This window comes from Melitaea cinxia, chromosome 3 (genome assembly GCF_905220565.1).
Source record: "Melitaea cinxia chromosome 3, ilMelCinx1.1, whole genome shotgun sequence".
NCBI lineage: Eukaryota > Metazoa > Arthropoda > Insecta > Lepidoptera > Nymphalidae > Melitaea > Melitaea cinxia.
Window position 1 is genome coordinate 5,313,803 of NC_059396.1, and position 19,717 is coordinate 5,333,519.

Consider the following 19,717-nt stretch of genomic DNA (forward strand, 5'->3'; position numbering starts at 1 on the left):
TAATTTAGCTTCAAACATGATCAAAATATCACACATTGACATTCTATCTATACGAATAAATAAAATTGGAGTGTATGTTTGCAATATTAAAATAACCGCTTTTTACTAAATGCATATGGATGTATGTATATACGGCACATATAGTCTCAGTCGGTCTGTTTGTTCCGGCTAATCTCTGAAACGGCTGGACCGATTTTGACTGGACTTTCACTAGCACATAACTAATGTGATAGTAACTTAAGCTACTTTTATTTTGAAGATTTATTTATTTTCTAACTCTGCGAACTAAACAATTTTTTTTAAAATTCCACGCACGCGGACGAAGTCGCGAGAACAGCTAGTTTAAAAATAAATTAAGAATTCGATCACAGAAAAGTGTAGCGTAAACGCACGCATAATTATTTAACTTGTAAGAGTCCTCGACGAGCCCTCGACAACATTGCAATTTTAGGGCCACGACCTTTAGTGTACTCGTTCAGTGCAAAACGCCCCGGAGGTCCTCGTCGCCTCTTCTAGATCGAAAATACTCAAACGAAATTTATACGAAAGTTTTCTTGCAAGCGTATCTTAAAATTAAATTCTTTCATGATACTTCCTATAAAAGAGAAAGTTTGGGACGTATGTTCGCAATTGTTCGATGCGAATTTCGTCTCAATATTTCTTTAACAATTACCTGCCAAAGTTTTACCGCGAAAATCCTCGTTACGAAACAAATTTAACTTTCACGAATATAAATTAACATTAGACTAAAAAGAATTTCATAACTGAATATTATTTAAAAAAAAAACGAAAAAAGAAAACAATTGGACGATTACGTAATATAAAAACGCTATTTAATAACTAAAGTTTTTAAAACTAATTTCATTTATATACTGTTTTGTTGCTTATAGTTTAGTAGCCGTAATAGTGATGAGTAATATATGTACGTAAGATAGAATTTGTTATCACTAATATTCAGTGGGATAATCTCGGGATAATGGTATGACGTAAAGGCTTTTACACTAAGTTCGCTGAAGGCTTACGTCTTTATTAAGAATGCATGATTCAATTTGGTGAGATGTCTTTGTAAATACGATATTAAGAATTTCAAGTATGTGTAAAGTTACTATACGTCTTTGGAGACATCAGAGAGAATAACAATTAGGTACACAAAAAGGAGCCCGCTAATTAAATAGAAACAAACCGGAATTACAATATTTTTTTTAGATGTATGACTTAACGTAAATTATTTTATTTACATACATTATTAGGAGTCATAATAAGTAATATAGCATTTAATGTTATTTTTCACATATTTCTGGTAAATATAATAGTAGGGTAAAATATTGAATAAACAGAGTTTACGGGATTCATATTTATGTAATAACAAATTAGAAGTGCCATCAATCATAATGAACAATGGAACATTTCAACATTGGGTGAATGGTGACAAATATGACAAGAAAGAAAATAATGTTATATATTGAAACGTAACGTGCACAGCAATTTCACCCTTTAAATGTTATTCTTTTCTGAGTATGTATAAACATAAAAGATTTATATAATATTTCAAATTTTTATTTTTAAGATATTTCCAAAGATAATTTAGTATAAACAGATTATGTGAACCCTATTATGTGTGTTTAGATATTTTTTATAATTGGCAATAATTTACTAATAATAATTCCCAACATTACAATTTTATCTTTAGCTGTTAAAATCTCTCTAATTTTTAAAATAGAAAGAAATAAATATGAACCCACAATTTAAATTTTATGTAATAAAAACATACATTATATAATACGATACGACATTTAAAAATCTATTACTGACATAAACTAATAATATATACTGAAAATATGTACTGTTATAACTCTCTCACTTCAAATTATATTATATATTATATTTCAAAATTCTTTAGATTTATACATTATATGTATGTTGTGTTAAATTGCTACAAATAAAATAAATAAAAGTTAAAATGTATTGTTTGTTCAACACACGCTTCTCCTTCCACTTACACGTGTTTATTTGTTTAAATGTTGTTTATGAAAATCTTTAACATATACTTTAACAATTGACGTTGATGGAAATATATTATTAATGACAGCTGTGAAAACAACATTTACCCCTATAATATCGGAAAATATCAGGGCATGTATAAATAGCATAACACACCCGAGGAACGAAAGCGTCGCCGTTATGATTAGTTTAACCTACAAATCGATTCCAGTTCAACGGTTCGAGGTGTTTTATTCATTAGAAATGATTTTCAACAATTAAGGATAATTATTTAACAATATGTAAGCAATCACACGATAAGATCTAACGATAGTAAACGATAATGTTATTATAATATAATTGTTGTAACTATATCGAAATGATGATTTATCAATTATGTTTTTTTTTTTCATTCTTACTGAACAAAATAATATACTAATATTTTTAACAGATAAATATTACGAACTGCGTTTTATTTTCAGTTTTTTATCATTTTGTAGTTACTTTGTCTTACTTTTATACGGAGAAAATTTATCTCTTCTCTTCTATAATATGTCTTGATATAATCTGAAATATGTCCGTCCACGTTTAAAAACAAATACAAACTCGTGACCTCGATTCTATATATACGTATAAAAGATAAAACGTTCTTATAAAAGATAACAAAGTTATATATAGGATAGAAAAATATTTGAATTTTCAAAGTTTTGTGACTAGTTTCAAGCCAAGAATAGAAAAGTAATGTATCATAATATTATAATAATATTTTGCCTTTGTTAACCAATAAAAACGCTAATAAATTATTATATCATAATGTCCCTAATACATTAGGATCAGGTCCACTCGGGATCTTTAGAAAATGTATTTTAAATCTTACAATATTCTTAATTTAGATTCATTCCATTTGAAAAATAAAATCCAATTACGCATAACAATATATTTACAACAACCCTTAAGAACAAAATCGAAAACTTGAAAAATCCAAACGAAATAAAATCACAGCAATTAATCATATTAACACTTAAACCCAACACTTAATAAACAATTTAAATTTTCGTTAACTAAAAGTCCGAGGAAACTCCTTATTAATAGTTTAAAAACAATTACAAGGATTGTCGAATTAAAAGTTTTTCATAATCGTGTTCGGGTTGTCGCGTCGAAAGCTGCCAATAAAGCAAATTGCAAACTTTCTTGACCTTCCAAGTTAGTCAGCGACGCCCCATCCCCCGTTTGCCCCCGCGGGTCCGCATTGCAGGCAAACTAAAGGACGTTTAAAATAAGAACCGAACTAAGAGACCCGCCATCATTCGAAACCCTTCATATTATAACTCATATAGGACTCATATAGACTTGACATTCGTGTGACTATTAAGTCGATGACCTCCGTTGAAACGAACGGACTTTATTAGTAGTATTGGCGTAACGGCGAACACTAATTTATGAACGCGTTCCCTACGAAACGTTCAGACAATTGGAAACAATTGATTTTGTGCCAGGGCTTCGGCCGTGTAACTAGCATTGTTAGGGAGTCTTTTTATAAAATTAGTGAAACCTTGACCCTATATGGCGTAGTGTAGGGTTCAAGGTTGACTGTTTTACGGCCTGCAATCTTGTGAACTTTATCGTTTTTATACGACTGAAACCACTATTCTCCAGTTCTGGCTAATATAAAGCGGGCCTAAAACGAGACAGCTCTGATATACATTTTTTTATTACACTTGACATTTAACACATCATTCAAGCTGTAATATGAGTGATAAAGTTTTTGATTTATGTCGAAAAAATGTGCTCTCTTGCAATATATCAAAATTATCAGTATACATATTTTATCGGATAACTTACTATCCTATCATGAAATACAATCTCCTTTGAAGTTTCATGAAAGAAACTAGCGGAATTGTGGAAATTAATTCCGTAGCAATTTTCGGTAATAGACCGTATAATTAATACGTTTGTTTACATAAAGCCTTCGACTGTGAACCTTTTACCTGTTTGTGGATGACATGAATACAAACTCCTATACGTACAGATAACGAATTATATTGCTTTGGAGTTCAACATTACTTTATTTTTGCTGTACAAAACTACAGACAAATAACTGAAGCTAAAACAAACACCTCATTCTGTATAAACGGCAGAATTATACAATTTGAATTTTCAAACACATTATTTGATGATGATTAGAATATTTGATAAAATCGTTAAGCGAGATAATTATCAAATTATGACCATCGTAAATTTTTTACCTTTTCAAACGCCATTCATAACTTAAAAATGTGTAATCTGTAAAGCTTGGTACCTACATTTCTTTCGTCTTTTATTAGAGGCTAAAAATCCGATGAATCACAAACGACCTTCACCTCTGTCGTTTCGATATCCGCATTCATATATATCATGTTAAAGTTCTGAAATGTTGAATTTGATTTGTTGTACAAACACAAATAAATCCTAACCAAACGTAATAATGCATCGACTCGTTTATTTTTACACGTAATATAAAATAAAATATAGCTTCCGACTTGTAAAATTCGTTCAATATTAAATGTCGAAACGATTATTAAATGAAAATGCGATTATGTTCGCATGTATATAATCTCACCGTAACACTAATTAATTATCCAGAGAATATACAACGTACATACTTTCATCATGCCAACAATGTGACTTACTATGCTTCGTTAAACATTTACTAAAAATAATACAGATAGCGTCACGTACAATATATTGATGCAATGTTTAAAATATGATATAAAACAGAGAAAGGAACTATTGAATTGTGTTCCTATTAAGTATAATTAGTTCATAACACAATACATTGTGTGCGTTTCTCTTCTTGTTCGTAATTAAAAATAAATTAATACTATTCATCCAATTACAACGAAAATTTTAATTCATTTAACGCTTTGACATAAACAGTAAAGGTTCTTACGCATATGAATCCGTATGATTAATAAAATCGTAGGCTTGTTGTTAGCCTTCATTAACGTTGTGTGAACGTAAAAGCCTCTCCCAGTAACAAACTCACAACGACGTTTAAGTTCATTCAATGCGATGACGTCAGTACGGAAAATATTATGTTGAATCATGTAGCATGCAATAAAATAACTATTTCGAATATAGTATAAGTCGATTCATTAACATAGTACCATGTACAAACAAGTTAGAACACATTTGTTGAATAACTTTGATTCATTCGCATACACTATTTTTGTACGTTGATGTATTTTTTGATACATCTTGACGAGGATTTAACGATTTTCTGCTAAGAGAGTCTTTAGCCTCTATATATAAATAACTAGCAGTTGCCCACAGCTTCGCTCGCGTATTAATTAATATTTTTACAGAGGGGCTGAAATAGTGTATAATCGACCGTGTGACAGTGTGTTACCGACCTTTCTGTACACGACATTTATGGTTCATCTTTTGTGCGTTAGACCTACCGGACTGCTCGCAAGGCTCCTTCAAGATCACGCTTCATGTTACAGTCGTGCGACAAACAAGTCTCGCCTTAGGTCATCGCCAAGCGATTTTAAGGTAATTTCAGTAATACGAACTAATCTACTATTTTACCATACAAAATTTCCGCAAACGCTTTAATACTTATTAATGTTATATTCAATCAAAAAGCTAATCATAAAATTTAATGTTTCTAAAATATACAATTCATAACTACATAAATTAACGGAACTCTGAATTTAAACTTTCAACCCTTATTTCACGCCTCTAAGATTAAATACACAAATATACAAAGAATAAATATTCATTTTTAATCAGTAGTCCAAAAGGAGGTATAATTTTTTAAAATCTATTCTTAGCGAACTTCTATTAATTATAAAATTGTAGTCTTTGTAGCACAAATAATTAAAGAATTCTAAACAAAGTTGCGAAACCCCTTAGACCACCTCAAACCGGTCCTGTCAGAAAATCTATTTACGTTGTTACGTTTGTTGACTACTACTAATTGTAAACTACCTATGTGAAAGTTTTCAAGTTATTTTAGCACAAAAAAATTAATGACATTAAATCTTCTGAGACCCCTTAGATCACTTTAAAGTGGCTTTGTCGCAAAAACGACGCCTACTTACGATTAACTACCTCTTTTCCAAATGTCAAGCATAAAAAATATAGCTTTTTATAAAAATGTTCGAGAGCTCTTAGACCCCCTAGTGCCGTCCATTCAAAATAAGCAAAAAAAATTAGAACTTTATTATGAACAAGATTTAGAAATTAGTTAAACAACAATATTCACCGGGCAAAATCGCTTTGATCATAATCATTAACATTGGGTGTAGTCTTAAAACAATAGTATTAGATATTATAAGTATATGTACCAACACAGGTTCGAGTATCGTAAAGTATACATCATTAAGATGTCGGAAAATTTCGTAACAAATCATCTAAATATCCAAATACTAGTTTTTGTATTATAAGCAACTCATTGTTAAAAGTACTTTAAGTTGATGCTAACACTTGAAAAGATGGGACGAAGTAGATATTCAGATACGAAACCGGTAACAATTGTTGTATCTTCAAAGTTCTTTTCTGACGGGCAATAAAAATATGCATCTGTCGTCATCTTTGCATTGCTAGGAATTTAATCTATTTTATGTGTTTAGTGCTGCTATTTAAAAGTATTACAAATTGAGAATTTTTAACTTTTAAGACCTCTACACTTGCTAGTGAAGATGCTGACATAGAAGAATTATTTTGTAGATTCAACTGCAAACCAGAATGAGACTTATTGTTGAACATTCCAATCATCATCGGTATGTAATGTTTTTAATTTGAAAAAAAATAACATAAAATTTATACGAAGAGAGTAAAACGAAGTTTCTACAGTATTTCATTAAAGCAACATTTTGTTTTTTATTTTCGACACAATAGAAACTCATCAAGCGTCAACAATACACGGAGAATTCAAACGGCACGAAAGCAACATTACTGCACTTTCACCAAGAACAAATAACGATTAGCAAGCTATTAAATGTAGCGTAATTAACGTTTACACACCTGAATATTTAGCGATCAAATATACCAGTCTGCAACAAATATTTGAATAATATACGCTTACACACACAGTGTTATACAATTCGAAATAATTATATCATGAGCAAGCGTGTAACAAAAATATTTGAAATTGACGATACATAACATCTGAAACACACATACCAGGTTATCGAAGTATATTAGACACACTAACAGTCAAACAAATTATATATTATACTCTATATGAAAAATTATAAATCCAGGTGAACAGTTGTAATTTAAAAAAAAAACAAATTTCGATTTTTTTTAACTCATTCTTACTATAACAATAATTATACCATTATTAAAGTTCGATACAATCGTTTATAACCTGCTAACCTGCATTAACGCCTTGAATATTATACAAAATACCTGTATAAAGTCAGGGTAGATTGACTTTGGCGTGACGAAAATGTTTCAAGGACGAGTCGGAACAATGTCGACTATAAATACACTGTCATGGTCACCGTGTTTCAGTGTATGCAAATATGGCGTGTTAAACCCCATTACTTTAGCAATATCAGCTACAGTTACATTTGTTTAGATTATTTCAAACACTTTTGATGACTTTGCAGCAAATTTTATCTATACGCGGGAACGTTATTTTTGTATAAGCTTTCGCAGATATAATTAAAATGAAGGGATAACGCTATCAACAATCTCCAACGTCAAGCATATCTTTTAATTAAGCAAAAACTTCTCTGTTACATCCCAAACTAGTAACAGCAACGTTGGAGGTGTTCGAATGTTTGTCTTATATTGACGTTGTTTAACTTCGCGTCTATCGTAACGTCCGTGGTTCAAAAACTGTAAACTATGATCTTTAACGGTAATTAAATTTAAATCCTTTATACAAATGTTTCTGTTTGTTGCTAAAACAATGGTGACGTTATGTGTATTAATTTTTAATTATTACATATAATATTTCCAAAGTTGCTTTTAAAGGAAACTTAAAGTAAAAGGAACAGTAAAGTTTTGGGGACTCAATTAAAATATGAAATATCACAAGACCGTATTGAATTAATAATGTCTGTTTTAATTACGTTTTACATTTTTATCTATTCAAAACTGTTTAATTTGCATAAAATAACACGTATCGCAATTTTGACTATAGTCTTTTATATTGCATCGTATTTTGCAAGGCACGCATAATAACGGTATTCGAAAGTGTGTCAAGATTGCAATAGCAACATGTATTCAAAGCTATTCAAAGCGAGAAATGCAAAGTATCGAAAGAATCAAATTGTAATGCGTGAGATCTTCCTATTTATACGAGTAAATGTGTTAATTGGGAAAACATTCAATACCACTTGATAGACTGCTACTCCATGGTTACACTGCAGGACCAATGAAATTGTTTTTCAAATTTAATTTATTGAAACATCTAGTAAGTAATAAGTAATACTCTAGCCTCTTTAAAAATATATATAAAGACAGCATTTTAACAGCTTTAGCAGTTTTACAAACGAGGTCATCAAGTTTTATTTTATACCAGTATAACCGTTTATTTATTTTTAATGTTCAAAATATCCTATTTTACGTTTATTACAAAATTAAATAAAACATCCAGTATATATGAAACATCCACCCCGTATACGCTATTAGCATCCGCACTTCCACAGTAGAACCAGAGTAGAACGTGTAGAATAAATACTAGTTTTTTTTTATAGACGGAAAGTATGTGATAATACAGCATCTTCTAAAGTAAACAAAGGATATATTAAATGGAACCGGACGGCAAACGACTGGGTAATAAAAATGCAAATATCGATCATAACATTCATACCGGAGCAGACGTTATTGTCGGCGCTGGCGGAATGCCACCCTTCCCATTCGCTTTCAAAGTGATCACACGATATACACCCGGAGTCCCGGACCGTATATCTTTCCTTTCGTATAATTAGTTTTCGACAAAGCAATGACTGTGCTTTGTTGAAATAAGGAGAGATCAAGCCGAAGCCGAGATATACTTGCAGCAGGTTTGTTAATTACATAAAACAAAAGACAGGAATTTTAGAGGGCAACAATACAAAAGAGAAAACTTATTATTTTACCACTATTTTTATAACTAAGAAAGGATTGGTTTTTCTTTGTGCGTTCTAATATTTACAAATCCTGTTCAAATAAAGTATACTCACACATATTACTTAAAACTTATGATATAAATCTGTAACAATCGTTATTTGGTTAACTGCTATTTTTTTATGTATATTAAAATTAAATTTCAAAGTTTTTATGTATGTCTAGTTTCTGAGGACATAAAAGAGCGTAATGTCTATGATCTCGGTGATGTCGAGCTGTGGGCAAAAGTCAAATGCAGATACAACTTTCTCGTGAGCAAACGTTTTACGCAACAATCAAGCAGCTATTGTTTTCGAAGCGATTCACGAAATCGCCCACATAGAATCACGCCTATCAGCACACCAAGTAAGAATGGCAATGAGCTAGTGATTAATGACCTATGCCGCGTCAATCTCTGTTGGGCTAAATTATGACAAATTTATTCCCTACAGCGCAATAAGCGAACTATTTATTTCAAAAAAAATAATATACGGCTTTGAAAATTTTTGACGCTTATATTTCGTCTTCATCGGTAGAAGACTAACATTAAACTTTAAGCTGATAAGATTTGAAACATTTTACATTAAGGATATATATTTTAATAAATGATTCTAAACGATTTTTTCAAATATTTAAGTCAATAAACGCTTCACTTTTTGTTAGACGTCATTAAATCAGATCAAGTTTTGTATAGTTTTATGACAATGGCGTGGTAGATACTTATAGCCACATTTATAGCTATGGATATTTAATATTTTCAGCATACCGTGGCTTCATATTTTGTAGAAAGACTAAAAAAGTTAGCGTCGAAGGGAACCGAGACGGATCGACAGTAATCCATAAAGAGAAGCCGCCTATCACCGACAATCTTATTTCGCCGAGTCACGATTTAATATTTAATGTCATATTACCTAGACTCGGAAATAGTGCAAGCTGCAAGCGTACAATTACAAAAGTGACAACGGTAGTTCCACAAAATTGACTATTACAACTTTCTTAACGCGTTATTGCAGTGACAATTACTGATAAACACCTAAAATGATAAAATATATTTTAAAGACAGCAATTACTATAAATATAATAATATAATATATTTTTGTTGCATCAGATTACTCAATTTCGCATTATAATAAACACAGCTAAATGTCCACCCGCATTCTTTAGATACTCTGCAGTGCAAAGCAGTTTAACTATGGGGGAAAGTTCTAGATTCTCTTATATCTTATGGTAACGTTTACACAATCTGCGCCCAAGCCATTATAAACTTATCACAATTATATTGAAACCTTTAAGGAAATATGATAGCTTTGCTTATAAATAGCGAGAAAATTAATTAGTAAAGCACCCGGAACTGAACATAGGTGCGGTTTTATATCGTAATCATTACTTCGAAACATTCTACACCTACATCTACGTTTACAACTCATGTATAACATAGGTATATTTATATATAAGGAAAAATTACCTTTTCTGCGTGTTATTAAATAATATAAACTAATAACCGAAAATATTATAAACAACAGAGGAAATCACTGAAAATACTTATAATTAAAGTATACTTACTTATACTTATAGTTAAAGATTTTAATTAAAATTTGAATTTTTAATATACCTACGTTAAATAAAAATAATTAAAATCTGATCATTAAATTTTTCTGATTAATTAATCAATATGATTTTAACTTTTATTTATCTAATTGGGAAATATAAATTATATAATAAACATTTGTATTTCCTCAATAGCAATCGAGGTAAAAAAATTAAATTATAAAAATTAAATCAAATCATATTAACAAAGCATAGCGAAGAATCGGTCAGGTGAACATATCCTGTATAATTACCTACTTTACGTCGAAAAGTATAAGGCTTATATTACAGATAATTGAATAAATATCACGTTACGTAACGTCTACATTAACTTACGCACATGACTTCCTCATTTTTAATTTAAGGAATTGTAACGTAATCATAAGCGGCATTGCGTACAATAAACTGATACGTATATGCTGATTACGGTTATGTGCTTGCTACCGCTAAATTTAATGTAAATAATTTATAGTAAAAAAAATATAAAAATCATAACACCATTACTATCTGTAAATATTTAGTTCTTAAGTTGTGAATTGTAAATATGTATGATGTTTAATTAAAAATATAAAATTTATAATAGTACAAATAAAATTAGCATCTTATTTATTTACTGCACAAAACAAAATAGGGACTTCAGTTACTGACAACATTAAAGTATAATTCATTTATTAATCTTTCCGAAAATCAATTTGTTATATACCGGCGGATTCTGGTATATACATACCTGTTTCACCACTCCATACAAAATTTCATAAATAGGCACACGAGACACATAAAGTTAAGAAAGTTCACAGATATATTTACATAAAATCTGGGTAGTCTGGAAGAAATGGCTAATTAGCCATAAGTCCGCTCATTGTACTTTACTGTCTGTAACTATCTTTATGCTTTGTTTGTAATATATAGTGGTGTACAATAAAGTATAAAATAAATAAATAAATAAAAATAAAAATCAAAAATATACTTCGAGGTAAAGAATAAAAATTAAAGCTTCAAAATCAAAATGGTCCCTACATTATTTTGGTTATCTTTGTAGTTTGTGCAAGAAACTCACCTTCAAGTATGATCCATAATATTTAGTGACGTACGGGCTATCGCACTGTGACAGCACCATGATCTCCTGCTGGATGTCTTCGATTTCATCTTCGGCTTCTTCAAGATCAATTATTTTTATGGCAACGACCTGTTGCGTTCTGTTATCGACGCCTTTGAACACCTCACCAAAGGAGCCCTTGCCGATCTTCTCCTGTTTCGTGAAGATCAGCTCGGGATCGACCTTCTGGAAAAAATTGACAAGTTTAATAACCAGTTATTCATAATAAGCCATTCGCTCTGCGTCAGCAATGCGATAAAATTGCTTTGGCATTAAGACAAAATTACAGTTTGCCTATCTACATTTCTGTTCAATAGCCTCGATTTCTGTCGCTTGTCTTTATCTAATTTTCATAATTTTATACCATATAAAAATACCGGATAAGTGCAAGTCTAAATCATAACGTAGGTAGTAGTAAAACGCTTAACAGTACACATTTTAAATATAACAAACCAAATAAGCCTTTGGGTACAAAACCCTCAAAATTTAAATATCATTTTTAAATAAATAAGAGATAAACGAAGTATTAAGGCTGGAATGTTCATATCTAATAATAACTTCCTTAATCCCAAATGATAATTATTTTATTAACTTCAGCAAATCGTTGCGATAATAAAAACACCTGTAATAATAAAAAGCTAGTAGGTTTTAATATAAAATAATTTATTATTAAGTGTGCGTAAAACGTAATAAATTTTATTATTTAATTGCCTATATCCTATACTGCCTTACGTAAAATCGATAAAATTTTAAATATTTAGCAATTCTTCTGAAAAAAAAACAAAAACGTTATCAGCTACTTGAGTGATAAGATGCGCACCTTAAAACCCGATATACTCGTAGTTATCTTGAGATCTTAGTAAAATAATTTCGATAGAAAAGGATTGTTTTGACTACAAATTAACCAGTTTGGTATAACTCCGATTATATAAACGCAATGATGATGTTGTAATGCATTATAATAGTCTGTTGAAATCATCAATCTTTCAAAATAAACAACATTTTTTTCGTTATATTATTACATATAGTACATTTATTAGGTCCTTACATATGAAATAGACCCGCATAAAAAATGTTCCGACCATACAAAACGCCAATTTCATATGTAAAGGGCATTAGTAAGTTAAAATTTTAGATTAGTTTTTTTTTTTTTTTTGACAGAATTTTGACTTCTACTAAGTTCTAGAAAAGGCGAATTCTTTTAGTATAATTATTTATGTATAAGAAGCTATTTTACAAGCGCCGTAGATCACGTGGTTTGAAATAATTTATTATTATAAAAGACTAAGATAAAAAAAAACTAAGCTATTAATTTTATATCTTTGAATGAAATTATTAGACATAAACATTCGAAGAATTTCCATAATCCATAAATAACATGTCCTTTATACGTTTACGCTACTGTTCTTAGTTTATCTTGAAGATTAAAATACAATATGGAAAACGTTCATATTATTTATTACGTATTCAATATAATAATTATAACGTGGAACATGACAGCCAGATACGCCTGCGTAGTAAACAAAGTACCGCAACATTTCTGATGTTAAGTAGTAGCCAACAAACGAGTGAAGACCTCTTGGCATTTGGCTGACATTGCTTCGGAGTCAAGGCTTACGGAGCCGTCCGCTACGTGACGACTTTACAAAACACACGGTCGCGGCGTGAAAAATCGATTCTTATTCAAATTTTAACTCACTTTGTCCCAAATTGTTTTGAAATTATTCATATGTATGCGACAGGTACACTGTTTGAATTTTTACCGAGTTTGAATTTGAATGTTGCTACGTCGAAACGTCGTCAATATAAACCATGACGCATCGATCGATCCATCGATTCTGCCTGTAATATCACACTACTGGGTCTCTTTCTCTTTTTTTAAGGTAGGAGAGGGTTCAGAGCTTAATCCACCAGTGTTACTCTACTGCAGGTTGGCGAATAACCATGACGCATAGGCACAAACAATTATTAATTTATCTACTTAACTGATATTGTTTAAAACACTTTATATTAATTTGATCAATAAACTCCACGTAATTACAAGAGTATATAACTTATATTGGTCAGTTAGTATCAGCGACCGATAGAGCCGATCTGTACGTAAACCAATGCATGATGATAACGTAGAAATATGAAAACGCAATCATAGTTACAACACGTGGATCATTTTATACGGTTTGGTCGCGGAGCAGCGGAGGAGACGTGACCGGATTATACAGGAGTCGAGCTTACGACATATTGGAAATTAAATCCCTGACATTTACTAACTTCCACATTTTCAGAAACATACAACGAAGAAATCTTACAGCCAACGAAAAAGTTGAAAATCAAATCGTTATTAAAAGCTATCAAATGTACTTTAAAGTTTTAAACTTTCAATATTTAATGTTAATAGAAATTTCACTTGAAAGTTTTTACTTAACTCAATTAGTCAGTCAGTTCAACCTACTGCAGTTCACTGCTGGACATAGGCCTCCCCAAGTTCGCGCCAGACGTCTCGGTTTTCCGCAATCCTCATCCAGCCTACACCGGCAATCTTACGTAGATCGTCGGTCCAACGGGCCGGAGGACGTCCCACACTGCGTTTACCAAGACGCGGTCTCCACTCCAGGACCCATCTGCTCCAACGGCCATCGGTTCTGCCACTTCAACTTAGTAATTATGTGGGCTATATATTATGTCAGTTACTTTCATTCTTTCGCGGATAGTCTCATTTCTAATCCTATCTTTGAGAAAAACCCCAAGCATAGCCCGTTCCATTGCACGTTGATCGACTTAAAACTTGTGGACCGGTCCCTTCGTCAGAGTCCACGGCTCGGCTCCATATGTTAACACAGGCAGGACCCATTGCTAGAAGACTTTTGTCTTCAAGCATTGCGGAATCTTCGAAGTGAAGACTCGACGAAGCCTGCCAAACGCCGCCCAGCCCAACCGAATCCTCCTATCGGCCTCCTTCTCGAAGTCATTGCGGCCTAGTTGGTTAGTATGGCCTAGGTAAATATAATCATGAACAACTTCGAGAAGGTTACTATCGACCGATACCGGTTTCGGTATGACTTGGTTGTTAAACATAACTTTCATTTTGTCCAAGTTCATACAGAGGCCGACACGTCGCGGGAGGACTCGTTTAGGCCGGCCAGCATTTGACCTAACTCATCCAACGTCTCCGTAAAGATGACGATATCGTCGGGGCAACGAAGGTTAGAGATGTATTTACCGTTGACATTGATGCCTCGTTCCCCCCAATCCAAGGTCTTAAAGACATCCATCCATTACATCTCCCTGTCTTACCCCACGCTGGAGGGAAATGGGACTTGTTCTCTGGTCCTGGACATGAACGGTCATCGTCACCGCGTCGTATATAAACCCCAGTACCTCGATATATCACCAGTCGTTATGACTTATCTGCAGAGATTCCAAGACAGCCCAGTTCTCGACAGAGTCGAAGGCTTTCTCGTGGTCCACAAATGCCATACACAGCGGCTGATTATATTCTTCTGTCTTTTGAATAATCTACCGAACAGTATGGATGCGGTCTACGGTGCTGTAGCCATTTCGAAACTCAGCCTGCTCTGGTGGTTGGAATTCATCGAGTCTTCTGGCGAGACGATTCGTAACAACCCTCGAAAACAGCTTATAGACGTGGCTCAGAAGTAAGATCGGTCTGTAATTCTTCAACAGAGACTTATCGCCTCTCTTATAGAACAGCACCACCACACTTTACTTAACTACAGATAATTAATACTTATTATTTTTTTAAATAAAATTTATAAACATTAAGTATTTTTTTAACAAAATAAACGTAATCTTACTTACGTTTAAAGCTTTAAATTATTATTATTATAAAAAAATCTCAATACCAGTAAAAAGTATCAGATAACGATGAAACAATATTTAAAGATTCCTTTCTCGGAATGAATTACACGACGAACTGGTCCGCTCTACGATTTCAGGTGATTAATTTAAGATTTTGTTTGAGGAAAAATACTGGCTTATCTCATCTTACTTTTGGCAAAATCATTTAAAATTTGCACAAAAAAAAATCCAGAAAGAATTAATTACTATTAACGCTTAATAAACACATGATTAAATTATAATTATTTACTAATATATCATATATTATATAATACTTCATAAAACTCCAATAAATATAAACGACACATTATTTATTCATTTTAGGCTAGCGTATCCTTTTACATTTAAAGCGAACTAAAATTTCAATACAACGAAGAGTATTTTTATTTCAATAAGTTCTTTTTAATACATACTACTAGTTCAGCAAACAAGCGTACGGCTCACCTGATGGTAAGCGGTTACCGTAGCCTATAGACGTCTGCAATAACAGAAGCATCGCAAGCGCTTTGCCAACCCTATCCCTAATCCCCCCCTCCTCAGGAGCTCTGCTCACCTTACTCATCACAGGAACACATCACTGTTTGAAAGCAGTATTATTTAGCTCTGACCTTCTATAAGATCAAGGTACTATCCCAGTCGGGCTGCTCCATATTTTGAGCATGAAATTTCCTACGGTGACCTAGCTCACTTAATAGTAACACATTAAATAGAGGCGCTGGTTACAAATGACACTAACAAAATAAAAATAGCGAGAGTTTAATAAGAGCGTTTAAATAACCGTTTAATTAAATTAAAGTTATTCATGAGAATGTAAAAATATTTAATATTACTAATTTATTTTTTGATCTAAAAGCGGAGATAAAGTCAGCTTATTACCGTTTAGACTTCGAGTTATTTAATGCAAGTCACTCTAGACGCAATCTTTAACAGTTAGTTCCGTCGTCTATGTAAATTCACTCAAACTCTCATCGAACGTCTAATATTTTTGTTTCACATCACTTCTGCATATAGAACGGCTTTGATTCCCCCATCGTATAATAAGCTGGGACACGTAATGTCATTATTCCCTCTTTAAACTCGATGCGTAAAAGGCCTTTAGGGGTGATAAAATGAAACTCATCGAGAACAAAAGCGTTTATTGAGTTTGTTAGGATCGTGAAAAAAATTTAAAATAAGCGAAGTATTTTTCAGACCTCAAAAAAGTTAATAGAAGCGGGTTCTATCCGATCTTTGTCGAGACGCTGTTACGATTTTAATTAAAAAATCGGAGCTGGCTACGGCTACGCCAGAATCGCTTAACGACCAGCAGTATTAAAACTTCCTTTGAAAATGTTAACGAAACACACTCAGGCACACATACACACAAATAGTAGCTTTTCTGGTTTTTCCATTTTATGCAATTAGTGACTTTGATTGTAGCTTTTGTTACTTACTTTTTCATCGTTTGATTGAGATAGAAAATTGAACTCAGCTTAAAATAAAATTAGGTATATAAATGATTTTATTTTCATACAATAAATAGACTTAATTATTAATAGGTTTATTAATATAATAAAAATAAAGTATAATATTGATACGTCACACTTGTTTTTATAATAATAAAGTATAATAAAAACAAGTATTACGTATCAATATTTTGCGCTACATGCGCATATTTAATCTTATTATTAATTTAAGAACAATTGTGATTCGAAAATCTATTTCAAAAGTACCAAATTCGAAAGAACAATTAAAAAGTTTAACGATAAAACTTTTCAAATATCTTCCCCTGCGAATTATCAAGAAAATAAAACTCATGACAACATTATCGAATTACAAAATTCTTATCTTGAAACAGATTTTGAAAAAATTTAAGTGTTAATGGCTCTTATAAACTTTCCACTTGAAAGGCGTTTCTTATATACGTTAGTATATTTAGATAAAATCCAAATTTATATTGCAACGTGCACAACATTCAATCAAAAATGCATACGTACATGATAGAGGTACAAATGCTTTAAATACTAGCAGTTTACGCATCATAAAAAAAAATACGCTTTTATGAAAACGATTAACGATTTAAAGATAATGATATAATCGAACGTAATTATTTTAAAATATTTTATATATGTAAATTATTTATCGTGAACTTTGTAGCTTTATATGAATACAGCTCCAAAGTGTTCTGTGCGCAATCTTATCTATCCGATGTTAAGACGTCAGTGATAAAAAGTATCATCTACTTTAAAATACCGTTGGTATTAAGTCATTCACTTATAATAAAAAAAAGTATCATACATAAGTTTCACTAATGATATCGAACTAAATAGATACCAGTAAAATTAGTACGTCATACATCTCTACCTCTAGTGTTAAAGAGTCTATGTCATATTAATTATGGCATATTAAATTTCATAATTCCTTAATATCAGTAAGTTCAGTCTCCTTCTTCAGCTTGGCATTTATTGCCAAGGTCTGCTTTTCGACTAACGCTCCTCCACTTAGCGCGCTATCTTTATCATCATGAAAAGTTCACACTACTGCGAACAATAATAAAAAATCCCTAACTACCGAACCTAACCTGTGTGGCTATGGCATTAAAGAATATAGCCACCCTCTCTCATCCCGTGGGTGTCGTAAACGGCGACTAAGGGTACAGTTCCACTACCACCTTGGAACTTACACAGCCGACCGATGGCGGGATAACCATTCAACTGCTGGCTTTGAAATACACAGGCCGAAGACGGGCAGCAACATCTTCGGTGCAACAAAGCCAGCCTTGCGGTCACCACCCGCCTGCCCAGCGTGGTGACTATGAGCAACACACATGAGTTCACGCCATTTATGGGACGAACTTGTGGAGGCCTATGTCCAGCAGTGAACTGCAATAGGCTGAAATGATGATGAATGATGAAATGACGAATAAAAAATCCATCAGCTTCATCAAGCTGATAGATATTGAGAGAAATAATAACATTAGCTCATACGAAAAAATGAGAAAATGATATTTATTATATAGATTAAGTATATCCCTATTTTAAAAGCCAGGAATGGTTGAAGGGATAAATTTAAACAAAAGCGGCCGAAAATCCGTTAATCAATGAACTGTGCGGATTATGAAGAGCGAATCTGCAATATATCCATAAGTGTAAACCGATGGGATTGTGATTTTAATGCGGATCAACTATTTTTAAAACACAAATGCAAACGTTATATTTTTTCGTATGTTTGCCAATCTACATTTGTATAATTAAGATTTAAGACATTGTTTGTTTCATTTTAATTACCTCAGCATTTGCAAAAGTATAAAAAAAGTTTAGTCTTATCGTTAGCTACAAAACTTTATGAGTTATGACTAATAGAATGTAAACAGGAATGAAATGTCAGTCAAACTGTTTCTTATAGGTTCCGAATAAACCGTTCCTGAATTCATTTATTTAAAAAAAAATAGAACAAAGAAAAAATATATATTATATAATAAAAATATATATTTTAGTCATTGAAAACAAAGTATCGAAATGCTGTCATAAACAGAACATTTCAGATTTCTATTGCTAGCACAGTTGAGAATTTCTCTCATTAATTCAAAAATCAATTTTACGTTAATTTAATCAAATTAACGTCAGCAATAAACAGTCAATCATTTTAATTATAATTGAAAATATACACTTGGTAAAGTTCAAACTCTCGCTAAATTAATCACGGTTTCGAAGTTGCTTTGATGTTTGTACAAATAGAACTAATCTTGATTATGTACTAGAGCAAGTTGACGTTTTGTTCGAAGCGAACAAAATATGCTGTAAACACATTAACATAATAAATATATTATTGTCACTTGAATTGTGTTCGCTCATTCGTCAATGATTGTTTACTGAAATGACGATAGGTGGACTGCGTCCAATGTTTTTGAACGTTTTTTTTTTTTTTTTTATATATTTTTAAATATTTTAGTTCTTTCCTAATCTCATTGTTGTTAGAGTGTTTGTACGGATTGTATGTGATATTTATGATTGAAGTTTGTACCTATTTACTATTTAGAGAAAACATTCTCGTTAATGAAATTATAAGTTTTTTATTTCTATTTATCAGTTTACTGAAATATTTGTTATTTATTAGACTCATTCTCTTTAATCT

At 31.8% G+C, this 19,717-nt stretch overlaps 1 protein-coding gene across 1 annotated transcript in view; it reads right to left on the reverse strand.

Moving 5' to 3' along the window:
- Window positions 1-19,717, reverse strand: part of LOC123669329 (serine/threonine-protein kinase 26) — a 92,794-nt gene that overhangs the window by 71,576 nt on the left and 1,501 nt on the right. Inside the window, exon 2 of the mRNA XM_045602936.1 lies at window positions 11,711-11,935. Within this exon, the coding sequence (XP_045458892.1) occupies window positions 11,711-11,935 (225 nt within the window). The remainder of the gene's footprint in view (window positions 1-11,710; window positions 11,936-19,717) is intronic.